The 27,054-nt window shown below is 37.3% G+C and overlaps 1 protein-coding gene across 3 annotated transcripts in view; it reads left to right on the top strand.

Moving 5' to 3' along the window:
* SMARCAD1 (SNF2 related chromatin remodeling ATPase with DExD box 1) overlaps window positions 1-27,054 on the top strand; it is an 82,333-nt gene that overhangs the window by 41,087 nt on the left and 14,192 nt on the right. For 2 of the 3 annotated variants that reach the window (XM_008267592.4, XM_008267591.4), the window contains exons 6-14: window positions 463-563; window positions 3,930-4,031; window positions 5,694-5,775; window positions 8,808-9,199; window positions 15,740-15,939; window positions 23,026-23,116; window positions 24,370-24,469; window positions 25,571-25,630; window positions 25,737-25,812. In XM_008267592.4, the coding sequence (XP_008265814.1) occupies window positions 463-563; window positions 3,930-4,031; window positions 5,694-5,775; window positions 8,808-9,199; window positions 15,740-15,939; window positions 23,026-23,116; window positions 24,370-24,469; window positions 25,571-25,630; window positions 25,737-25,812 (1,204 nt within the window). Of the gene's footprint in view, window positions 1-462; window positions 564-3,929; window positions 4,032-5,693; window positions 5,776-8,807; window positions 9,200-9,535; window positions 9,852-15,739; window positions 15,940-23,025; window positions 23,117-24,369; window positions 24,470-25,570; window positions 25,631-25,736; window positions 25,813-27,054 lie in introns of those variants that run through there. The other variant, XM_008267593.4, reaches the window with a different exon arrangement.

Here is a 27,054-nt window from a genome sequence, read left to right as displayed (position 1 = left end):
CACAACAGCTGGAGATGTGCTGATCTGAAGCCAGGAGCCAGGAGGTTTCTCTGGGTCTCCTGTGTGGGTTCAGAGGCCCAAGGACTTGGGCCATCTTCCACTGTTTTCCGAGGCCACAGCTGAGAGCTGGATCAGAAGTGGAACAGCTGGGTCTCAAACCGGTGCCCATATGGATGCCAGCACTGCAGGGGACAGCCTAACCCACTACGCCACGGCACTGGCCCCAGAGATATATTTTTAGCTTTCAATAATGTACTAGTTTATGAATAAAGTATACAGTGATTCCTACTTTTGAAAGATTGCAGTGATTGTGCAGTTTTCCCTCAGTCCAATCATATGTAAAAGAAGTAACTTGGCTATGCTGTTAAAAAAACTGTGTAGTACTCATTGTATATTTCATTTTTGCTTGCTTTACATTAAGTTGATTATTTCTGTGAAAACTTTTTGCTTCTTTTTTTAAAGGTGGTGGGCCCAGGAAAAGAAAATTATCTTCTTCTTCAGAGCCATATGAGGAAGATGAATTTAATGATGATCAATCTTTAAAAAAGACAAGAATAGATCATGTAAGTGCATTTAAATTATAGTATCAAAATGGTTGCTTAAAAACTTCAAGAGGGGCCTGATGTTGTGGCACAGAGGGTTAAAGCCCTGGCCTGCAGTGCTGGCATCCCATATGGGTGCTGGTTCGAGACCCAGCTGCTTTATTTCTGATCTAGCTCCCTGCTAATGTGCCTGGGAAGGCATCAGAGGATGCCCCAAGTGCTTGGGCCCCTGCACCCTTGTGAGAGACCTGGAAGAATCTCCTGGCTCCTAACTTCTGATTGGCCCAGCTCTGGCCATTGCAGCCATTCGGGGAGTGAACCAGCAGATATAAGACCTCTCTCTGTCTGTCTCTACCTCTCTCTGTAACTCTGTCTTTCAAATAAATTAACATAATAAATCTTTTAAAAAAAGATTCCCAGAAAATGTAATTTAATCAAAACCTGCATGAGTATCAAAACTTTTGCACCGAAATATACTTACACTCCCTATCTGGGGAGTGAACCAGTAGATGGAAGACCTCTCTCTCTCTCTCTGCCTCTGCCTTTCCCTCTCTGTAATTCGGCCTTTCAAATAAATAAATAAATCTTAAAAAGAGAGAGAGAGAGCAGGAGAGTTACCATAACTCTGAAGACACTAAAGTTGTATCACTGAATCTGTCAACATGAAAACAGATAGCCTTCTGCTTGTCCTTTGTATTTGGAATAGAGCAGAAAAAAGCATCTGCCCAGTTAATAATTGCATAACTATATCGCCCTGCTCCAGTAAAAATCCCACATATGATGTAATCTGGGGCCATTACCTGATTTTTTATGATACTGTGAAATAATTGCCCAAGAGCCATTCAACTTTTCTATAGTCCAAGGAGGCATGTTAGTACGTTAGGATGAGATGATAGTATCAGTCTCTGCAGTTCCATCAGGAATGTGATGTTGTTATTCATATTTTTCCACTTAAATTTTTAAATTTTTTACTTATTTGAAAAGCAGAGAGAGAGAGCGCGCACGCAAGACAGACTTGCTCCCATCTGCTGGTTCACTCCCCAAATGCCCACATCAGCCTTGGGTTCAAAGCTGGGAGTCAAGAACTCAATCTGGGTCTCCTTGGTGGTGGCAGGGACCTGACTACTTGAGCCATTATCTCCTCTGCCTCCCAGGGGGTGCATTAGCAGGAAGCTGGAATTAGGAACAGAGCTGGGATTCACACCCAGGCACTCCATTATGGGATGTGGGCCTCTTGTTTACCAGGCCAAATCCCTGCCCCTTGAGTTATTTTAAGAAGGACAATTCTATGGATTTTGGTTTAGCATTCCCTTGGGTTTAGGAGCTGATAAACAATTTCAACAAGTGTCAAATCTATCTGTTTCACTTATGTATTATGGACTTGGAAAAACCGAGTCAGATTTGAGCCCAAACTTCATGTTGCACGTGGCTTCTTTGAAGCTCCAGTGGATCCATTGGACCACGCTACTATCTTCAGTCACCAGAGATTAGCAGAGCTGACAGAAGCCTCGGGTCTAAGAGCAAACATCAAGTGATAGACATACTGTCTGCTGAATGATTCATTTATGATAACATGTAATTAATTTCCAAAAGCTGATTATTATTTTCCAAATCTTAAAAAATGATTAACGGAGCTGGCACTGTGGCATAGCAGGTAAAGCCACGCATGCAGTGCCAGCATCCCATATGGGCGCCGGTTCTGGTCCCGGCTGCTCCTCTTCAATCAGTGGATGGAAGACCTCTCTGTCTCTACCTCTCTCTGTAACTCTGACTTTCAAATAAATAAAATAAATCTTTTTTTTTTTTTTTTAAAGGGAAGTAAAGGAGAAAGTAGAAGACTAACTTGTTAATTACTTAACAGAGTAGATAAATTGTTGATTAAGTAGAATACAAGATTTTTTCTCACACATGAACCCAAGGAATCTTTTTTGTTCATTTAAATGTAGAATTTAATGAATTTGTTCAAGTAAAATGAAGTGGTAGAAGGAAGACTGTGTAAAGGTGGCTATAGCCATACTTATTCTCAGATTAATCTATTTAATTTATATGCTGTTTAGTTCCACTTAAGATTCCTTTTGTGGTTGTAATTAATATTTAATCCGTTGTATAGATGAAGATTGATGCAAAGGTAAACGTCTTTCAGAAATTAAAACTTACAGAGAGCTATGAAATTGTGAGCATAGTTAAGACATTGGTACCAGTTTTTAAAACTTGTCATTTGCTTGGAGAACTCTTCATTTTATATATGAGTTACATACAGTGAGTTAACTTGAGAAATATTCTAAAAGATTTTATTTTGCACATTGAGTGGTTTGGGTTAGCACCTATATAATCAAGATCTTTTTTTTTTTTTTTTTAAGATTTATTTATTTATCTGGAAGGCAGAGTTATAGAGAGGCAGAGAAAGAGAGAGAGGTCTTCCATCCATTGATTCACTCCTTAATGGCCACAACGGCAAGAACAGGGCCAATCCAAAGCCAGGAGCCAGGAGCTTCCTCCAGCTCTCCCACATGGATGCCGGTGCCCAAACACTTGGGCCGTCTTCTACTGCTTTCCCAGGCCGTAATAGAGAGCTGGATTGGAAGAGGAACAGCCAGGACTCGAACCGGCACCCACATGGGATGCCAGCACTAGCAGGTGGCTGCTTTACCTGCTATGCCACAGCACCAGCCCCAAAGTCTTTCAAGAGATCTTAAATTAGCAATATTTTTTTTTTTTTACTTTTAAAGTAATTTATTTGTCAAAGGTCATATAAATAGAAACAGATCTTGGACTCTTCTGATCAAGTATAATTTTCTTTTTTTTAAAAGATTTATTTATTTATTTATTTGAAAGTCAGAGGTATACAGAGAGAGAAGCAGATGCAGAGAGAGAGAGAGAAAGGTCTTCCATCCGCTGATTCACTCCCCAGTTGGCTGCAACAACCAGAGCTGCACCAATGCGAAGCCAGGAGCCAGGAGCTTCCTCCGGGTCTCCCACTCGGATGCGGGGGCTGAAGGACTTGGGCCGTCTTCCACCGCTTTCCCAGGCCATTGCAGAGAGTTGGATCGGAAGTGGAGCAGCCAGGTCTCTCAAACTGACACCCATATGGGATGCCGGCACTGCAGGTGGTGGCTTTACCTGCTATGCCACAGCGCTAGTCCCCAAATATAATTTTCAAATCATGTCAAAATATAAATGTAATTTCCTTAAGACCATTGTTACTGATGACATTTTTAAATATTTTTAAAATTTTTATTCATTAGTTTTTAACAGATTCAACATAGTTCATAGATACAATTATAAGAATGTAATGATATTCTCTTCCTCCCTCCCATCCTCCTTCCTTATCCGTTTGTTATTGTTTATCTCTTAAATTGATTCATTTTCTTTCCTCTCTTCAATTAGGGTGAGGAGTCAAATGAGTCTGCAGAATCTAGCAGTAATTGGGAAAAGCAGGAAAGTATTGTACTAAAATTACAAAAGGAGTTTCCAAATTTTGATAAGCAGGTGAGTAGTCATGTGTACAAATTTAATTAATGTGTACTAAAAAGATTACAAAATGAATTTCCAGTTTAACCATGTGAAAGCTTAGGGTGAGTTTCCGTTTTGTTTTGTTTTGTTTTGTTTTTTTGTTTTTTTGTTTTTTTTGGTTTTTTTTGACAGGCAGAGTGGACAGTGAGAGAGAGAGACAGAGAGAAAGGTCTTACTTTTGCCGTTGGTTCACCCTCCAATGGCCGCCATGGCTGGCGCACTGTGGCCAGCGCACCGTGCTGATCCAATGGCAGGAGCCAGGTGCTTATCCTGGTCTCCCATGGGGTGCAGGGCCCAAGGACTTGGGCCATCCTCCACTGCACTCCCAGGCCACAGCAGAGAGCTGGCCTGGAAGAAGGGAAACTGGGACAGAATCCGGCGCCCCGACCTGGACTAGAACCCGGGGTGCCGGTGCCTCAAGGCGGAGGATTAGCCTAGTGAGCCGCGGCGCCGGCCAAGTTTCCGTTTTTCTAATTAAATGTTTGCCTTTTATGAATGTTATATGAAGTAGTTTTAAACTGCTTATCATGTTTTTACCTTGTTTATTTACCTTGTTTACTAATTTATAGTATCAGCATTACAACTATCATCATAATAAAAATTGTGGACTGCTTTTTAACGTGTTAATCATCTAGAATGCCATCTATAACCCTACCCTATCCAGTTACTGTTTTTTTTTACCCCATGTCTCATCCTTGAAATTCTCATAAGAATTTTGAAATATAATATTGCATTTCAGTATCCTTATGTTTCATAAGGTCTATTGTACTTCCCAGATAATAAAAATTCTATCAGTTCTTTAAAGACTATACCAAGCTTGCCATTGCTACAAGGGCCTCCTTTTAATCCTGTGATCATATATAGAAGCACATATTTAACATTTGGAATACATTTACATTTGTGTTAAATCATTCCAATGAAGTTCAGATTATATATCTGAATTCTCATGAGCTAAAGGCAAAATTTGTTGCTATCCTGTTCTTTATATATGTTGAAATTAAAAATTTTGAAGTTAGCAATCCATGTTGAAGTTTTACTTTTTGTAAAAGATTTATTTATTTGTTTATTTGAAAGAGAGAGGGAAATATATATATATATACACACACACAGATATATTTGAGTATAAATATATAGAGACAGACAGAGGGGGTTATTTTTTTTTTTCTTTTGACAGGCAGAGTGGACAGTGAGAGAGAGACAGAGAGAAAGGTCTTCCTTTGCCGTTGGTTCACCCTCCAATGGCATCTTAGCAAGGAAGATCAGAAGTAGAGCAGCTGCAGCTCAAAAAAGATGCTCTGATATGCGATGCTGACATTGTAAGCAGTAGCTTAATCTTCTATCCCACAACACTGGCCTCAGTTTTCATTTTTAATTGCGGATATATTTCTTGATTCCTCAGTGTTCAGAGTACTCTGTGGGGAAAGCTAGAAATGCAAAAATAAGTTTTCTTCCTTATGAATACCATCATGTATTTGCAGAAGTAAAATTTCATAGAAAACATTTGTAAATCACATAAAAAGGATAAAATAATCAGATAGGTATTCTGTGCTTTCAGGTAATTAGCTTAGTTTTCAAAGAATGTGTTTTCCACAAGTTGCTAATTTGAAATATTAACAGAAGGATCAATAACATTTCTAGGAACTGAGAGAAGTACTCAAGGAACATGAGTGGATGTATACTGAAGCTTTAGAATCTCTAAAAGTGTTTGCGGAAGACCAAGGTAATATTCTGTCATAGAAAATACATACTTCTCATTATGTTCTATGTTTTAGTGTATGGGAAGTAGTAAGCCTACTAGTTATGAGTCCCAAGAGTGGAATTGCAAATAACATTTGAAGTCACTGTATAAATTTTTAAAATAACAATTTCCCAATATTTTGGTAAGATGTGTTTATTTGAAAGAGAGAGAGAGAGATCTTCTATTCAAATGGAATGAAAACACACCCACCAACAGGAAAGGTTTATTGTCAGGTGGGAGAAACCCACTGACATAGGGGGTGGTGTAGAGAGAGTAAGAGAGAGCACGTGTTCAGGAACAGGTCCTGTTAAACCTTTGCAGTAAGGGGAGGGGTGGCAAGGAAGTAGAAGCAGCGAATCCCATTAGGGTAGGGGTGGAGCTGACACAGGTGGTTGGGCCATGGGGCTTAGGACCAAAGCCAACTATGCAAGATGGTGACAGGGGGCCAGGGCCTAAGATGGCATCCAGGGTATAGATGGTACCACAGTTGAGACTGCCATTTTACTAACAGCTGCAAATGCTGGTGCTATGCCAAGCTGAAGCCAGGAGCCAGGAACTCCATCTGGGTCTCCCTTGTGGGTGTCAGGGACCAGGTACTTGGGCCATCTTCTACTGCCTTCCCAGGTACATTAGCAGGGAACTGAATCACAAGTAGAGCAGCAGGGATGACTCAAACTGGCTCTGTGGTGTGGTAGGCCACTGTACTGGGCCTCCCCCTTCCTTTTCTTCAAAAAGATCCATTTATTTATTTGAAAGGCAAAACAACAGAGAAAGAGAAGTTCCTAAATGTTTTGACTTATTTTTTTATGATAATATAAAACAAAACAAGAAATATCTCTATTTGGCCAATATTTCTTGATAGGTAAAGCTTATTTTAACACTAAGGAATCAAAGTAAGTTCACCTGTCAGGATGTTTCCTGTGAATGGTGGTATCTTATAATCATTACAATGCAGATTATCTTAATCTGTATTTGCATGAATATGAAAAGCACCAGCATCAAAAACTTAGGTGTATCATCAACATGAAAGAAAGCCTCTGAATTCTAGTAGAACCTTGTTAACTCTAGCACCAAATGATAGGGGAGAGGCAAAAATCAAGTAGACTAGGTCTTTATCATTACAAAGCCAGCTTTAAAAGCCCAGCATAGAGAATTTAGATGCCTCTTAATGAATTTTTCTGAGAAATACTATACAACCAGAGAATTTTGTTGGAGGGCGGAATGCTACCAGAAATACTCATTCTGAGCCTGAAGACTGATTCAGAAGATCCATGTTATGAATGAGAAGAAATTTAAGGAATACCTCATTCAAATTTTTTTTTTTTTTTTTTTTTTTTTTTGACAGGCAGAGTGGACAGTGAGAGAGAGAGACAGAGAGAGAAAGGTCTTCCTTTTGCCGTTGGTTCACCCTCCAATGGCCGCCGCTGCAGCCGGCGCACCGCGCTGATCCTGGCAGGAGCCAGGAGCCAGGTGCTTTTTCCTGGTCTCCCATGGGGTGCAGGGCCCAAGCACCTGGGCCATCCTCCACTGCACTCCCTGGCCATAGCAGAGGGCTGGCCTGGAAGAGGGGCAACCGGGACAGAATCCGGCGCCCCAACCGGGACTAGAACCCGGTGTGCCGGCGCCGCAAGGTGGAGGATTAGCCTATTGAGCCACGGCGCCGGCTAATTCAATTTATTTTGCTTATGTTTTTCATGTGTCACAAGCATGATTGATCACTTTGAAATCTAAAAGCTCTTTTGAGTAAATAAAAAATAAATATTCTAAATAAAGTTCAGTGGTCCCTCCATGTCTGGATGATTGGTTCAGGGCCTCCTGGTAATACTAAGATCTGCCATTGCTCAAGTCCCTTATGTAAAATGATATTTAGTCTTTGCATGTAACCCATGCACATCCTCCCATGTACTTTAAATAAATAATCTCTGGATAACTTAGAATACCTAATATGGTGTAACTGCCATGTACATAGTATTGTATAGAAAAAGTCTGTACATGTTCAATACTGTACAGACAGAATATTTTCTAATATTTTTGATCTGTAGTTGATTGAATCCATGAATGTAGAGCCCATGGATACAGAGCCAACTCTATTGTGCTAGAGATTAAGAGGTGCTTTATTATTTGTTTTTTTTTTGTTTTGTTTTGTTTTGTTTTTTAACTAGTATATAAAGTAAGAATAACTTTGATCCTCAGGCCTCTTAGAATTCTGTGATATGTGATGGACTAGTCAGTGACAAAATATTCTTGATTTTTGGTAATAGTGTATTTAAATAATTTTTTAAGAATGATGAACTTGAAATAGTGGAGACAGTGATGGATATTTGATTATAACAAGATAGTTTAACATACAATTTTTATTAGTAAGCTTCAAGAAGGAGTGTTTTATTACACGGGAGTGGGGCTGGTAAGGAACACAGAGACATCTTTGGATATATAGCTGCCATTTATGTTCTCAGGATCAATGTTAAAAAATGGAAATTTGTATTTAATTATTTAAAAGATTTGTTTATTTGAAAGGCATAGTTACAAAGAGGCAGAGAGAGACAGAGAGATCTCCCATCCATGGGTTCACTCCTCAGATGGCCGCAAAAGCCTGAGCTGGGCCTATCCAGGGCCAGGAGCCAGGAGCTTCTTCCAGGTTTCCCATGGGGGTAGCAGGCTCCCAAGCACTTGGGCCATAGCAGACAGTTGGATCAGAAGTAGAGCAGCTGGGTCTTGAACTGGCGCTGATATGGGATGCCGGCACTGCAGGTGGCAGCTTTACTGGCCACGCCACAGCACAGGCCCATTAATTAATTTTAAAAGATAAATTATCAAGTGATTTTGAAACTATTTTAGCTTAGCATATATCATGAAAGTCGCCTTGAGTATTTCTTGTAAAGTACATCAAGATTTACCAATCAATTGTGGCTGAATTCTGTATTCAGGAGGATTATGTAAAATTTTTCTTCTTTGAAGCCATATCTTTAATTTGTATATTTCTCATTTAGTTATTGTTTTGTTTTTATACACAGATATGCAATATGCTTCACAAAATGAGGTTCCAAATGGAAAAGAAGTTTCTTCAAAGGGTCAAAATTATCCTAAAAATACAACTAAAACAAAACTAAAACAGAAATTTTCCGTGAAACCACAAAATGGTTTTAACAAGAAACGTAAAAAAAACGTATTTAATCCAAAGAAAGTCACTGAAGACTCTGAGTATGATTCAGGTTCTGATGTTGGCAGTTCTCTGGATGAGGACTATAGTAGTGGTGAAGAAGTGATGGAGGATGGCTATAAGGGTAAAATTCTTCACTTCCTTCAAGATGCCTCAATTGGTGAACTCACTCTAATTCCTCAGTGTTCTCAGAAAAAGGCTCAGAAGATAACAGAACTCCGGCCCTTTAACAGTTGGGAAGCTCTGGTAAGGCTACATTCTTTTTCCCCCCCTTCTGTGTGTGTGTGCTTAATTCACAGTAACGTTTATAGTCAAGTTGCCTTCAGCCCAGGGAAGCATAGATGGGTGGCCTTATCCTGTGTAGAGTCAAACATTACTTTCGTTGTAAGCCAATAGTATTTCAAATAGTGTCATATGACCTAATTTTGAATGAATTAAGGGGTGATTTTCCTGAAAAACCCCAAGCTGATTGGCTGGGAATACTGTCACTCATTTTTTGCACAGAAACTTGGTTCATTTCACTGCAGAAGAAGAAATTAGAGCTTACATTTAGGAAGGAGTTGTTTGTTAGCCTGTTCTGATCTGTTACTGCTGAGACACCATGCAGAAAGCAAGAATGTGGCAGAAATTTTACTCCAGCTACTTGAAGAGCAATAGCAACATCCAGGGGATCTCCAAATGCCGGCCTAAGTGTTTCATACTTCATCACAAGAGAAGCAATCGTTTATTTTCTTTTTCTTCTAAAAGTGACAGCTCAATCTCTAACATGTTTTTCTTGGTTAAACAACGCGGCCATTTTATGGAGTGTAGCAGGCTGCAGCATTTTTAATTGGAAAGATATAAAAGTTTGTGGAAGCCTAGCATTCAAGCGTTAGGTGAAGGGAAGGCATAAAAACTGGTAAGTACACTTTGCATGATCATTTTCTGGAATTTGATTTCCTGTAAACAGGAATTATCCAAAATATCTGGAGTTTCAGTTTTATAAATGTCAACAGTCAACAAATCTTATACAAAGAACTCCCTTTTAAATTTTGGTTCAGTTCTTTTGAGAATGTGGGCTTTGATTGTGTGAATTTTGTGTAGGCCCTGTTGTAAAAGCAATATGGATGATTTGCCATAGCTTTGGAAGATGAAGTGAGTCTAGATCCTTTATAAAACTTTTTAGGAAGTTTTATTCCCTAAGTTGTGGAGCAGAGTTGCATTTGTGGTTAGTTTGTACCTGTGCTTAATCTAAATGAGCATAAGTACCCTTAAGTGTGTTGACGTGCTAATAGGGTCCCTCAACAGTGGTTGTATAAAGCATTTTTTTAAAAATTAAAATGCTTGAAAAATACAGAAACTACATTGCTAGTATTTTAAATTTTTTAAAAAAATAATAAAATTGTGCGTTTTGCCTGAAGCCTTTGATTTTCCAAAAGAACATCTGTCAAAGCAGGCCCTTTCCAAACTTGTTTGGCTTTGCCTGAGTGATTTATTTCTTAAAGTATTTGCTGAGGGGCTTTCTTGTTCTTTTCCTCCTTTTCTTCTTTCTTTTAATCTTTAATGGTCTCCTATGTTATTGCAGGGTTGGGTTGCTCAGGCTTGTTTGGATTCTAATTTATTGAATAAGGAATGCAATTATCTGCACTACTTTGTTTAGTCACTGTAGCTGCTTGCCCAGATATCTTATAGTAAAAGTAAATTATATAATTTTACCAGAAGTTTATATGCCAGATGTTTTTAAAAATATTCAACAACTTAACATGTGGAAAGCATGTTTCCCTTACTAATTAATTGGATAGTTTAAATTAGTCTTGACATGACTTTGGAGATAATACATTACTTAAAACCTCCGAAGTTCTTGTCCTTTTCTGAAAGTTGAACATAAACATTATATTGTTTGTTCTAGTCAGCCACCCAGATCTTGAATATTTTATGTAACAGTTGAAAAGTATCCTAAAAATAAGCTTTCTACTTTTGTGTGGTGAAAATATTACTTTGTTGTCCTGAGCTAAGTAGATAGATGGTGAGTTTTTGCAAATTAATAGTTCAAATGGCAAGCTAATATGTACAAGCTTTACTTTTAATTTTCTCATAATTTTTTAGCTTCACTTTGTGCTTTAGAATTCTGAATGTGACTGGTTTATAAAACATAATATGTCAATAAAATCCTCATAGGAAAAAATCAGTATTCTATGTGTATTTTGGTAGAACTACATAATATACTTTTTATTATTCAGGAAGTAACGATAATCATTTAAGCAAATTCAAAAGGAAAGAAAAGCCAAAAAAATCACATTTTTATTTTGTTAGCTGCTCTATTTAAAATTCCTGTGACATTTAGTTGAGGCTTTAATCAAGTCAGTCGTAAGCGAACTTCAATGAAGATTTAAAATGTTATACAGTTAGAACACCTGAAACTATTCCATTCTTAAAATTATTATTGAAGCTTAGTTAGTCTTCCAAATTGGGAACTTTGGCAGAACTTAAGAATTGATAAACATTTCACCCAAAAAATGCAAACTGAGCCCTTGACCCAAGTAAACACTTGCATTTTAATTGTGATTTTTGTTAAAAAATTAAATTTCTGTAGTATTGATTATCATTAAATGACTGAGTGTAATCATCAGTATTTCATTCTTATGTTCTTATGAAGGCAACTCAAATGTGAAAATTACTAGCAAATCCCTTTAAAAAGTTTTGAAAAGTTGAAGTTTTATTAAACATATAATGTAAGTATGACATGTAAAGTATAATATTGGTATAATAGCATCTACATAATCCACTAACAGTAATCTTAAATCTAATGATTACATTTATGTATCATTAATGATGTTCTTGTCTGAGAATTATACTTCTTTTTTAAACTACAGTTGTCTTAGACATTCAGTCACCCTCATTTTATATTGGAAATGTTGGTGGTTTTAAAAGTTCAGTGCATTACCTGAGAGGGTGCTTATATTTACAGTTTTATTAATACCTTTCAGTTTTTTCCTTTACATTCAAAATTAAAATATTTATTCAGTTTTCTCGATAAATTTCAATCTTACTTAATAGCTTTCCTACATAATAATGTAGGTGCTTGTTTTAAGAAAATTACATCATTAAATCAGGTACTGGTTGTAAATGTAGTAAGCCAAAAATGTTGTTGGTTTAAAAGCTTGTATTGTTAATGTGATAAAATTAGAACTTTTGTTGCCAGATTGCACACATTTTGATGGTATTAGTTCACCATCCACTTTCTGAATCTTGGGCTAATCTTTTACTAAGTAAGGTGGGATGCAGTGTTATGTCTATGATAAATTTTACTATATTGCATGTCTATACATTAATCAGAGAATTAGCATATCTATACTGACCAATGAGATAATTCATGAATGGCTTAACCTAAAACTTTTTTCCTCTCTATCTACTTAATTAACATTTAGATCAGCATAGCTGTGGCTTTTCTTGAATGTTAACCAAGCAGTACAGGTTTGGCTCATGTCAAATAACTTTATCTTCCTCATTGTACCAGTTTTATCTACTGGTAAATTAGAGCACATTTTCTTTTCTTTTTTTTTTTTTTTTTTTTTTTTGCATTACTTTGTGAATTCTTTAAAATGTCTGTCTAAATTCGTCAGTTAAAGCTTTATAATATGTATTTCTTCCTTCCAGATAGGGACGCTTTATTGAGTTTGTTTATAAGATTTCTGTAATTTGAACAAGTTTGGTAAACTTATATTAAAAAATTTTTAATTCATGGAGCACTTTGTAGGCTCCTGCCAGGTATTTATAATAATGAAAGATTAAGGATTTTTTCCTTAGGATTGCTTTTTGTTAGTTGGGGATTAAATAATTTGGGAATTATACGTGCTTTTAAATTATTTCCCCCTGAGCCAAGACACTGTGGCAAAAAATGACTGACATGAAAGGTCTCTGTGAGTAAGATCCCAGGGGAAAGTAGGGGTCATCAGAGAAGGAGGTACCTATCTCTGAAGGGAGAAAACTTCCACTTTGATTATGGCCCTGTCTAAATAATGTTGGAGTTTGTAAACTCAGAAGGCTTCCATAGCCTTGGCAGCTCATGACAAGAGCCTCGAGAGATCACTGATGTCATAAATAAGAGTGTCAGTTGTTAAATCAACAATGGGAGTCACTGTGCACTTGCTCCCTGTGTAGGACCTCTGTCCTTAATGTGTTGTACTATGAGAGTTAACAGTAAAATGTGTCTTCAAACAGTGCTTAATACTTTGTGTGTCTGTGTGGGTGCAAACTGTTGAAATCTTTACTTAATGTAGAGTTGATCATCTGTATAGAAAGGTAATTAAAAGTGAATCTTAGGCCGGCACCACGGCTCACTAGGCTAATCCTCCACCTACGGCGCCAGCACTCCGGGTTCTAGTCCTGGTTGGGGCGCCGGTTCCGTCCCAGTTACTCCTCTTCCAGTCCAGCTCTCTGCTGTGGCCCAGGAAGGCAGTGGAGGATGGCCCAGGTGCTTGGGCCCTGCACCCACATGGGAGACCAGGAGGAAGCACCTGGCTCCTGGCTTCGGATCGGCCGGCCGTAGCAGCTATTTGGGGAGTGAACCAATAGAAAAAGGAAGAACTTTCACTCTGTCTCTCTCTCTCTCTCTCACTAACTCTGCCTGTCAAAAAAAAAAAAAAAGAGAGAGAGAGAGAATATAATGAAGAATGGGATGGGAGAGGGAGTAGAGGTGGGACAGTAGTGGGGGTGGGAGGGCGGGTATGGGGGGGAGAACCACTATAATCCAAAAGCTGTATCTGTGAAATTTATATTTATTAAATAAAAGCTTTCCAAAAAAAAACAAAAAAAAGATTTCCCCCTTCCAATAGAAATTCAAAAGTAATGTTACAGTAAGAGTGACACACTGTGGCAAGAAAGGAGTACTTCAATCACAAACTGAAAGAAAAAAATCCTTAGATAGTAAAATTCTTAATCTAGAGACATTATTCAGGACCCATTGATACTCTTTTTTCATGTAATTATCCACCATGTGGCAATTACATTTTTTCCTTTTATTATTCCCCTGAAATATTAGCTTTATTTTTTGAAAGTTAATTTCTTCAGTGTTAAATTGAAGTAGTCATTGGCCAGCGCTGCGGCTCACTAGGCTAATCCTCCGCCTTGCGGCACTGGCACACCAGGTTCTAGTCCCAGTCGGGGCACCGGATTCTGTCCCAGTTGCCCCTCTTCCATGCCAGCTCTCTGCTGTGGCCAGGGAGTGCAGTGGAGGATGGCCCAAGTGCTTGGGCCCTGCACCCCATGGGAGACCAGGAGAAGCACCTGGCTCTTGCCTTCAGATCAGCGCGGTGTGCCGGCCACAGCGCGGCGGCCATTGGAGGGTGAACCAAAGGCAAAGGAAGACCTTTCTCTCTGTCTCTCTCACTGTCCACTCTGCCTGTCAAAAAAAAAAAAAAAAAAGACTCAAAAAATTGAAGTAGTCACATCCAAGAATAAAGTTGGTAGTCCAGTTTATACAAAATTATACTGAAGTTACTCGCCACTTAAGATATTTTGAACATCATCCATTTATGTGTACATTTGTATATTTCACAGTATGTGAATGGGATTATATTTCCTATGCTCATCAGTAGCTTTAGATTTACTATTGATCATTCACTTATAGGATATTTGTATTTCTTAAATCTTATTTTAGTGAAGCTAAGTAATTTCCAGGATTTTTAAGTGTTTTTTGTGTTCAAGAAACAGTAACATGAAGTGGCAGTAGAATATCCTTATATCTTTCCTTAAATGCCCAACACCCCTTTTCTCCTCCACCACAAGTAAATGAAAATCTTATGAAAGCAAATCTTGGGTTAATTTTTTTGTTAATATTTTTGCTTTTAGGGGCCGGCACCATGGCTCACTTGGTTAATCCTCCCCGAGTTCTAGTCCCGGTTGCTCCTCTTCCAGTCCAGCTTTCTGCTGTGGCCTGGGAGTGCAGTGGAGGATGGCCCAAGTGCTTGGGCCCTGCACCCGCATGGGAGACAAGGAGGAAGTACCTGGCTCCTGGCTTCGGATCGGTGCTGTGCTGGCTGGGCCGCAGCAGAGAGCGGGACTGGAAGAGGGGCAACCGGGACAGAATCCGGCGCCCCGACCGGGACTAGAACCCGGAGTGCCGGCGCCGCAGGCAGAGGATTAGCCTAGTGAGCCGCGGCGCCGGCCAAAATGTATTTTTTTCAACATAATGGATTTGAAGTGAAACACATGGGAATTCAGATATGGACATAAAGAATCAGGTTAGGTTTTCAGGGCCCATGCTGTGGTTTAGCAGGTAAAGCTTTTGCTTGCAGTGCCAGCATCCCATATGTGCGCTGTTTGAAGTCCCGTCTGCTCCAGTTCCTATCCAGCTCTCTGCTTTGGCCCGGGAAAGCAGTAGAAGATGGCCCAAGTCCTTGGACCCCTGCACCCATGTGTGAGACCAGGAAGAAGCTCCTGGCTCCTGGCTTTTGATCAGCACAGCTCTGGCCACTGTGGCCATCTAGGGAGTGAACCATTGGATAGAAGACCTCTCTCTCTCTCTCTCTGTCTCTGTCTCTGTCTCTGTCTCTCTCTCTCCTTCCCTCTCTCCCTCCCCCTCTCCCTCTGCCTCCCTGTAACTTTGCCTTTCAAATGAATAAATAAATCTTTTAAAAAATGCATCACATAATAGTGTACTGGAGTTCTTTAAAAAAAATATGTGGTTTTCTTAGCACTTGATTAAACTGATTATTAAATGTTTAAAATTTTTTAAATTTCCCTCATAAAGAAAAATTGAGTTTGGATTTCTGTTTCTGAACTAGTATTTTACCTTTCATGCCGTAGTTCACAAAGATGTCCAAAACTAATGGTTTATCAGAAGATTTGATATGGCACTGTAAAACATTGATCCAAGAAAGAGATGTGGTTATAAGGCTTATGAACAAATGTGAAGACATTTCAAATAAATTAACCAAACAAGTAACCATGCTCACTGGAAATGGAGGAGGCTGGAACATCGAACAACCCTCCATTCTAAACCAAAGGTAATCTTTGTTCAACACACTACTTTATCTCTGTTGTATGACATGTTGTGAACTTATTTCTGTATTGTGCCTTGAGAAATGAAATATGGGAGTGATACAGCAACTAATGTTAGACGAGAACTCTCAAGGTTTCCTGCAATGGCCCATTAAGTCATTAAGTGGTTTAGGAATTGTTTTTCATTGATCCCCTTCCCAAAGCAGAGTATTTCATACCCTCTTACCTTTATAAGTGAGAAGGCAGAAATGATTTATCTTCCTTGTTGAAAACAGATTATCTCCTGAAATTATCATTAGTGAAACTGAAAAAGGTGGTTTTTACCTACCTACCCTACTCCTGTGTTTTAGTTTGACTCCCCAAAAACATCCACTGCTAAATTGCATCATTGTAAAAAATTTTTTTGCCATTCGCCTATTTTCTTTTTAATTCTAAATTAAATTATTAAAATGTCCTGTATTTGGGGTGAAATGTTTAAATGCTTCAAAAAGCCCAGATATTTAAACATTGTGGGGAGAGGGTATCAAAACCCTTCAAAAAGGGAAAGAATAGATACCTTTTTAAAATGAACTAAATAAATATACATATTCCTGTAAAGTTCTGCTTTCAATAAAATACCTCATCAGAATTCTTTGTTTAATTTTTTTAAAGATTTATTTATTTGAAAGAGTTAGAGAGATAAGATGTTCCAACCTCTGGTTCACTCCCCAGATGACTGCAACTGCCAGGGCTGGGGCAGGTTGGAACCAGGAGCTTCATCCAGATTTCCCACATGGCTGACAGGGGTCCAAACAGCTGGGCCATCTTTTATTGCTTTCCCAGGCCCTTAGCCCGGGAGCTGGATCAGAAGTGGAGCAGGCGGTACGTGAATCGGTGCCCATATGGGAAGCTGGCTTCACAGGTGGCAGCTTTACCCACTGTGCCACAACCCAGGCCCCTCTCATCAGAATTCTTTAAAAACATAACCACAAAAAGTTGTCCAACAGCCAGTGCATATTAAAATGGCTTTTATAATTGTGATACCCACATTTTGCATGTTGTTGGGTGTTTGGGGTGGGGAAATTGTTTTGACCTTCCTCTAAACGTTTATTTGTTTATTTTTAAATGGAGACTCAGAATTGTTCAGACAGCTTTCTTTTTAATAATGTATACAGTTATTTGTTATGATATTACTTATGGTGGCAAAAATATGGAAACAATTCAAGTTCCTAAAATCAGGAAGTAATTAGAATGATCATATCTTCATACTATGCAATGCTATACATCTTTAAAAATGAGTTATGTTTGTTCAGAATATCTCTAATAAATATTTTTATAAGATTAGCACCAGGGTCTCATTAAAATTAATTACCTCAGCTGATGATTTTATTTACTTCTTAAGTTAATGATCAAAGCATAATTGCTGATCATTGGTTAATTAAAAATCAAGTTGTAAAAAAAAAGGTAAAATTACTGTTTTTTAATAGTAAGCTACAATCTTTTCTGTGCCCTTCTAGGGTGCTATGGGATGGTGTAGGGAAACGTGATGCAGTTCCCACAAAGAAGCTCTTTTCTCTGTTGCATAGAAAGAACTATTTCAGCAAATTCATCTCCTAAAAGTGTAGTTGGAGCTGCTGCTTGTTCTCCAGCATTGGATATGGGGAGTTCTTCACTCTGCAAGACTTACCCAGTTGAGTCTACTTTATTGTAATTTGGACTTCTAAAAATCAAGTGCTTTATCGCATCACTTTTAAAATTTCGCTTTTAAACCCACATTCACAAAGCCCTGTTACTTGTAAATAGTATGATCTGGTAATGAACTGTCCTTTCTATTAGACTAAGGACTTTTTATTTAATGAAATAATAATAGATGAGCAAAATATTTGCTGTTTTTTTCTTTAACTGCTTATTGGATCTAATCCAAGGCACAATTTCCAAAAAATATGTATCTATATTTTCTTTAGAGTTTATTTAAGTACACTTTTAGGGGTTGGAATTTGTTGTCTTGGTTTTTGTTCTTAGCCAAAGTAAGAGTTGCTTAAGCAATTTTTACTTGGTGTGCTGGCCAGGCATTGTCGCTGCTTAGAATAGATATGTTTGAAGTTGTTTCCTTGCCTTGGGAAAGGATTTATTAGCACAGAGGAAAGTATTAGTCTATCCTAATGAATAACCTATCATGAGTGCATCTTTCTCTTAACAGAACAAATTATTTGTGACAGAGTTTGCCTTGAAGCAAGATCAGTGTTAACTATTTAGTTTTCTATTTCAAGCTTATGAGAATGTAACAGAAGAAATTTTGCCCTTTAGAGATATAAACAACTCAGAATCTTTATTTAAAAATTAAATTGTAGGGAAAAATAAATTTTCTGATTATATACCTCAAACCATTATTCATAAGCTTTATTTTGAAATACCAAAATTAAATGCCTGAAGTCAAAATTTTTAAAACTTATTTCTCTTGTTTTACTCTTACTATAGATGTGATCATCTTTTCTGAAGTACTAGCAATTAATCTAAAAATTATCAGCTTAAAACTTTTAACTGGAATGATTTCCTACATGTTCAGTATACACTATGATTAATCACATTTCTGTCTTTTTTGGCTACATCTACCAAGATTCTCTGATCTTGTTTCTTAACAAGAACTTAAGAGGATGATTGCCTATCTTATTCCTAAACCAGAGCTATGAGATCATTTGATAATGATGTCAATGCAAATCAATACTGCAGATATGGTTTGACTAACACAAAGTACCAGAATGTAAATATTTTGATTTGAATGTTTCTGTATGAATTGTTGTTGTGGTAATATTTCTCAGCAGCCATGTCACATTACAGACATAACCTTTGAAAAAATCATAGTGCCTCTGTCTGTAAGGAATGTTTTATCCTGACTTCAAAATAACCTACTGTTCATTTTCTTTCATGTTCTTAGTAATTCTTGAAAACATTTTCTTTTTCCTTAGTGGGAGGTAAGAGAACCTTCAGTTTAGAGATATTTGTAATGCTTTGTTTAGAAATGGCCACTTAATTAAAATCAGATGACATAAATAAATCTTCCACATCTGTGTCTATAAATTGGTTGTTAGGGTTCATATACAGTCATTCTTACAAATCTATACAGTGTGAAAATAAATAAGAAGTATGATTACTTATCAGGAACATCAGAAAGTTTGTCAAAAGTTAACTTATACAAAATGAATTGTATTTTTCAATGTAAGCTCTGTCAAGTGCCAGATACATTTCTAAGCAATGGTGTGAACCACTTTGTCTGTAGAGAACTGAAGGTTTGGGGGATTTAATCAGTGGTTTTTCTTTGCATCATTATCTGAAGAAAAATTTGTGCCCTTTAAGGATTTCTTTTTTAAGATTACCAGAATAAAAAAAGAAAAAACTAAATCAGGACTATTATGTGGATGCCTAATGATTCCTATTGAAACTCTGACAGAATTGCCCTTCTTTGAGGAAAAGAATGAGCAGTAGCACTGTCACACGGAGAAAGACTCTGGTGAAGCTTTTCTGGGCACTTTTCTGCTAAATCTTTGACTTTCTCAAAAAATTATCTGAATAAGAAGTTGGTCTCATTCTTTGACCCTCCAGAAAGTCAACCAAAATGCGATAAGCATCCAAGAAATTGTTGCCATGACTTTGGCTCTTGACAAGTCCACTTTTGCTCTGACTGGACCACATCCAACTCTTAAAAGACATTACTTACTTTGATTATACCTCATCTTTAGCATTGTAATAGTAAAGTCATGTTACAGTTCTTTGAGAAAATGCTTCAAGATCTTGATTCCAGTTGCTTTAAATTTCATTTGAAAGTGTTGTTATCTGTGGATAATCTGGGCACAAAAGTTTTGGCACCGATGGAGTGGAAAGTTCTCTCCACTTTAATTTTTCAGTGAATGAAAATTAAGTAAGCTAAACCAGTTGAAATGTTTGGTTGTTGTTTCTACTGTTCATCATCAGTCGTTTTCAGTAAAGGCACAAACAAGATGTATTTATTCCTCATGAGTTGATGTGGATGGTCTGGCTACTGGCTTCATCTTCAACATCATCTAGTCCTCTTTTCAAACAAGTGACCCATTTGTAAATGCTGGTTTCTTTTGGACATTGTCCCCATAAAGTTTTTATAAGGCATCAGTGATTTTCCCATTCCTCCAATCAAGCTTCACCATAAATTGGATGCTTGTCCTTGCTTTAATTTTAGCAGAATTCATGTTGATTTGATAGGGGCTCTGTAAAAAAATTACTTTATTATTTGTTTGAAAGACAGAGAGGGTACACACTCATCCACCAGATCACTCCCCAAATGTCTATCCATCGAGCTTTGGTTGAGCCAGGCTAAAACCACAAACTAGGAGCTCAATCCCAGTCCGCTACATCAGTGATAGGGATACAGCTACTAGAGCCTCATTGCTGCCTCCCAGCGTCTGCATTAGCAGGAAGGTGGAGTAGGGAGCCAGAGAGTTACTGAACTCAGATAGTCTGACGTGGAACACTTATCCCAGAGGCTCTTTTCAAATTTATGTGTTACCATCTTTATGCCTCAAACTTAGGTCTTTTCAGACATGTTGTAACCAGTTAGTAGAAGTTTATTTTGGAGCAGAAAAGTTTTTTGAAAACTATGCATGTATTTTAAAATTTTTACAACAAAATAAGCTTACTTTTAAGATTTCTTTTTATTTATTTGAAAGGTAGAATGACAGAAAGAGACACGCAGAGATTTTCCATTTACCAGTTTACTCCTAAATATCCACAATAGCTGGGTCTGGGCCAGGCCACAGCCTGGAGCCAGGAACTCCACCCAGGTCTCCTATATAGGTGGCAGAAGCCCAAGAACTTGAGCCATCATCTGCTGCCTCCTAGGAGAATTAGCAGGAAGCTAGATCAGAAGTTTAGAGAAGCAATAGCTGGTTCCCAGATGAGACACTTTGACATAGGATGCAGGTGTTCCAAGCAGCACTTAACTTGCTGTGCCACAGCATCTGTCCCCAATAAATTTAGCTTTTAATCACATTTTTTATGATCCCTTGAAATACCCTCATGTACATTAATCTCTGTTTTTAAAACAAATATCTTAATATAATAAAGCTGTTTAATGCTCCAACTAAAACACTTTACCAGGGCTGCTTTGTGAATCTGAATAAAGCAGTTTCCTTTAAATTAATTCTATGTAGTAGTTACTCATCACTTACTAAAATGGATGTATAGTATTTTTGACAGTTAAATGTGCTATTTCCTCAATAAATGTTGTTGATAAAGGATTTACTAACTTTTATTTAAGGATATTTCTTGGCTGTTTGTGGTAAGTTATACATTGGGATGCCATGTTGGCTGTTGGATGCACTTATATGTGATATAATGTGCTTACTTTACCAACTTTGATCATTTACATAAAATGTCAGCATTATGTGTGCAGGACTTGGGAAAATAACAGAGAGCTCAGTGTTGACCATAGGGTGGGCAAATCATAGTCATATGACCTTGGGCAAGTTACTTAAAGTTACTTAACCTCCCAGTCCCAGTAAATTCCCTATCTATACATTGTGGATAATTAATATTACCTGCTTTATAATGAGGATTCAATAAAATAATGCATATAAAATCATAGCATAGTGGTTGGGAAATGGTAAATACTCAATATTAGCATTTATTGTTACTGCTAGTATAGTAGAAAGTTTTTAGGGTCTGGAAATTAATGCATCTGTAATGTTTTATTTCATTGTTACTTTTTTAGTATCATAGAGATTATACTGAGTAAGCAGGCAAAAAATGTTTTTTTAAAATCCAGCACAAGAGCTGTAAAGACATTAGAAATGCTACTTAAGCTTTTAATTTTTCTAAATGAGAAATGTTTTATGGATTATATTCGCCACAGTTGAGAGTGAGAGTTTGAATTAAGGTAGGTATCTTCAGCATCAGCTTTTTTACCCTACTTTGATTAAGGTGTCTTGATTTTAGAGTTCGACCCTTAAGCCTTTTATTAAGCCAGGTCTAGATGCTTTCCCTATGTGTAATCAGGATGTGGGTAAGAGAAAATAAGGTACAAGTCGTAAAAGTTGGAGGATAGGAGGCATGCCCTTGTCCTGTGCTTTCACATTAATGTGGGCAATGATGACCTATTCTAGTGAATGTTAGTGTAGTCTTTGGAGTTAGAGAGATTTCCTGAAATAAAATCTGAGAAGGTGATGGTAGTAGCTACTTTATAGAATGTTTAAAGTATTAAATCACATAATATCTGAAAAGTGATGCCTGTTGCTGCCTTCATATAATAAATGTTCAGTAAATGATAACTACTATTAGTTTTTAACTACTTGAACGTTTAGGAAGAAGACACTTTCATTGATTATCACTTCTCGTACTACATTCTAAACAAGTCAGGTCATTCCCAGAGATTAGTGTGTTTATGTGTTTCCAAGTTAAGCAAGGTCTTTGACACGTGCATGCTACTTTCTATACTGATATTCATTGATAGGTAGCAAATTTATATGTGTACATACTGCACATATAAATATATCCATATATACAGCTGTAGAATTCCACAGATCATTGACATCAGGGATGATTGGCACACATTTAGAAGGTGCTTATTGGGCCGACCCAACAGAGTTGCAAATTATGTTTGTGTTTTTTAGCCTAATATTTTTAAGCTCCTTAATGTGCTAAGTCAGAGCAGTTCAGTTTTGCTTAATTCAATGGAATTACATTATGGCCAATTTGGAAGTATTTTATGTAATCTTTATTACCAAAAAAGAAATCAACAAATACAGAATAAAATTTGAGAAGATAAAATTTGTTATCTTCTGGGTTTGTTTTCATGAGTAGGTATACCTAGTTCATAACAGTAGTTAAAAGGTAAGGCTAGGTCTGTCAATTTTATGTTTAAGGTCAAACTCTAAAATCAGGACACCTTAATCAAAGTAAGGTAAAAAAAGTGATGCTGAAGTTACCTACCTTAATTCAAACTCTCACTCTCAACTGTGGCGAATATAATCCATAAAACATTTCTCATTTAGAAAAATTAAAACCTAAACTTCATGTCAGAAAAACTAGCACAGAAAAGTAATGTAAATATAAATCTATAATACTTGGTATTTTCTCTTTACCAGTTTGTCACTCAAGCCCTATCAGAAGGTTGGCTTGAATTGGCTGGCATTAGTACATAAACATGGACTTAATGGCATTTTGGCAGATGAAATGGTAAGTGTACTCTGTCTCTAGGATTTGTTAAAGTAATTTAAAAGGGCACTTGCTGTCATATAAAACATGAAATTTTTCCTTGTGACTATAGTTACCTAGTCTCGCCTTAGTATCTTATTTTTCTCATCTGTTTATTGTCTATCTTAAGTCTAGCCTCCTCACTTTTCCTCTAAATGAATGTAGGTTTATCATAGAAATATCAGAGTGTGTATTTGCATACATGTACACACATACAAGAGGCCCTCAAAAAGTTCATGGAAATGCTTTTTTTATTATTATTATTATTGACAGAGTGGACAGTGAGAGAGAGAGAGACAGAGAGAAAGGTCTTCCTTTGCCGCTGGTTTACCCTCCAATGGCTGCCACAGCCGGCGCGCTGCAGCCAGCGCACCGCGCTGATCCGAAGCCAGGAGCCAGGTGCTTCTCCTGGTCTCCCATGGGGTGCAGGGCCCAAGCACTTGGGCCATCCTCCACTGCACTCCCGGGCCACAGCAGAGAGCTGGCCTGGAAGAGGGGCAACCAGGACAGAATCCGGCGCCCCGACCAGGACTAGAACCCAGTGTGCCAGTGCCGCTAGGCGGAGGATTAGCCTGTTGAGCCGCGGCACCAGCCGCATATTGTTTTTAAATTCCATTTTCCATAAACTTTTTGAAGTACCATTGTATATATTGAGGTTTTATTCTCTGTCCTTTTTCTGTAGCTGCCTATTAAAATTTAACTGAACTTAGATACCTGTTGTATCCGTAAGTCAATCTGTACATAACTTAGCAACATCATTTTTATTAAATGTCTCTCTGAATCTATTCTTTCTCAAAAAATATTTGATTAAAGGTAATCTCAGGAAATTCATTATCTGTTGCCTCTGTTCTTAGGAATAGAATTTCTGGATAAAGAGTCAGTATATGTTCACATCCAGTTAGTCATGGGACATAGTCTTCATCCAGTTTGTATTAAATATTTTCTGTAAATACATAGTAACCAAAATTACTTTTTGTCTGTGTAGTCCAAAAAGTCTATATTAATGATGTGGCATATATAAACTAGCTATTGAGATCTGTCCATCTTGTTCATTAAAGTCTTTAGAGATTATCATCCATTTTGTCATTTGAGAACTAAGAACATAGAAGTTTTTAGAGACATTATAGGAAATCTGAAGTGAATATAATACAAAAATACTCCTTTTCCTTTTATAGCTTCTAATTATTAATTTATTTTAAAATTTCATATGTTTTCTTTTAAACTTTTAATTTTAGGGCCTAGGGAAAACTATTCAAGCCATTGCATTCCTGGCATACCTCTTTCAGGAGGGTAATAAAGGTCCTCATCTGATCGTTGTTCCAGCATCAACTATAGGTTTGTAATACTTGGGGCTGTATTCTAATTAAGAGTATGTTGTTGTTGTTTTTAAAATTTATTTATTTAGTTGAAAGGCAGAGTAATAGAGAGGCAGTGGTAGAGGCAGAAAGAGATCTTTCATCCACTGGTTCATTCAAATGGCCTCATGGCCAGGGCTGGGCTGATCCGAAGCTGGGAGCCAGGAGCTTCTTCTTGGTCTCCCATGTGAGTGCAGGGGCCCAAGCACTTGGACCATCTTCTGCTGCTTTCTCAGGTGCATTAGCAGGGAGCTGGATCAGAATTGGAGCAGCTGGGACTCAAGCCGGCACCCCTATGGGATGCCAGCACCGGAGGTGGTGGGTTTACCCACTATGCCACGGCTCTGGCCCCTTAATAATATTTTATAGAGATAGAAGGAAGTATGTGTGTATTTCTTTCTTTTATGGAGGTGAGTATTAATTTTGTGGTTCCCTTCTATTTTGTGTATAAGGAAAAATAAAATAGAATGAAAAGATAAGTTTATTTGGGTACAATTTCTTTTTTCAAATTCATGCATAATGTTTTTCATGATACACACTTTCCATGAACCTTTTTGAAGACCCCTTGTATGCCTGTGTTTTTGGTTATATTGACAGACTTTTAAATGGAAATAAATATAAGTCCATTATTTGTTTTTAAATTATTTTAAATCAAAGACCATTTGATAAGGTTAGTTATTTTGGTTTCAGAGTACCTTTAAATTTTTTCAAGATTAAGAAAATAAGTTCTTTTAAGCATTTATTGAATCAGATTATATAATATTTACTCAAAACACTGTTCCTTTCCTTTTTCAATTAATTGGATGTAAGAGAATATGTGTGCATATGATATAAAAGTAACAACAACAAAAAACCTCTTCTTAAATTGGAATGTAATCACCTATAAATATAATAGCCGTTCCTCTGTGCGTTGCCCTTCATTTTGATACCTCTGAAACCTGAAGATTTTTTTAATCATGTGGGATAATAATGTGAAGGATTTGTTATAAAAGCAAAATCATTGTGTCATTTATATTTTATAAAAGAATTTGTGAGTAAAACTTGTCAAAATTTAACGTCAAATTTCTTTTTTGTTTCACAGATAACTGGTTAAGGGAAGTCAACTTGTGGTGCCCCACTTTAAATGTACTCTGTTACTACGGTAAGAATCTGTCATTTTGCTTTTAACTTTGGGAATTTCTTTAAAATTGAAGTACATGATAAAGTACAATAAATATAATCACAATATATGTGTTTTTAAATTCTAGGTTCTCAAGAAGAACGTAAACAAATCAGATGTAACATTCACAGTAAATATGAAGATTACAATGTAATTGTGACCACGTGAGTATGGATAAATTTTTTGTGGAGAGGGACAGGATTTATGTAGCCCCTGAAGTTAAAAATAAAAGTTACAGTAGTAGTGTTAGAAAGTTTATGCTATGAACTGTGCACCAAAAACAATGGAATGATTTTCACTGAGGATCAAGCATTTTTTAATTTGGTATTACACTGATGTAGGAGGTTCTTCTAGTAGTGCATTAGCTCACCAACAATGGGTGTGAAAGATTTTACATAGTTTACTAAAAGCATAATCTTCTGTTGGGCCTCTCAGTTAACCTTAAGGTAAACTTTGAGATCCCCCACCAAAGTATTTATTTCTAATTCCAAATAAGTATGAAATACAGTGAAATCTCATTCTCCCAATGAAATGTTTTAGTTATAACAGCAAGAAGAATTGAAAGCATAATTTTGAGTAAGTTAACTACCAGGTGGTAATAGCTATTTGGCTTAAATATCTGGCTGAGAATTTCACAATCTTATATTTATTATATAGGTTATTTAAATAACAGTTTAGCTGTTGGTTATTATTTCTCACTCTGGCTTCTGTGTGGGTGTGCCCTTGAAAGAATTCATCTAAAAATTTCATCTTTTCTTAATAAAAGACTGTCTGCTAGCTATTAACTGTATTCCTTGGACATACAATGCTAGTTTAATAAAATTAACTTATAATAAAATGAACTGCCACTTGCAGCACCAGCATCCTGACATCCCATATCAGTGCACCAACTTGTGTCCTGGCTGCTCCGTTTCTGATCTGGTTCCCTGCTAATGCTTCTGGGAAGGCAGCAAAAGATGGCCCAAGTACGATATTGGCCCCTGCCACCCATGTGGCAGACCCAGATGGAGTTCCAAGCTATTGACTTTTGCGTGGCCCAGCCCTGGCTGCTGCTGCCATTTGAGGAATAAACCAGCAGATGGAGAATCTCTTCTTCTGTCTGTCTCTCTCTCTCTCTGTGTCTCTCTCGCCGTCACTCTGCCTTTGCAAAAACAGAAACACAAATATGTATTAGCTTTATGTTCTTTTTTCCACATCTTAAAATATAACAATTTATGGAGCACAGTGTGTAATAGCCAGTTATTTATGAATTATACCCAAATTGACCTCTCTCGATAGGCAACAATTGTCTAGTTATATAACATTTATATTTTCTTTTAATTCTTTTAGCTTTCTTTTTTTTAAAGATTTATTTATTTATTTGAAAGGCAGAGTTATACAAGGTGTGGAGAGGCAGAGAGAGAGAG

This window comes from Oryctolagus cuniculus, chromosome 8, assembly GCF_964237555.1.
Source record: "Oryctolagus cuniculus chromosome 8, mOryCun1.1, whole genome shotgun sequence".
In the NCBI taxonomy this organism is placed as follows: Eukaryota; Metazoa; Chordata; class Mammalia; order Lagomorpha; family Leporidae; genus Oryctolagus; species Oryctolagus cuniculus.
This window is presented reverse-complemented; position numbering and strand designations above follow the sequence as displayed.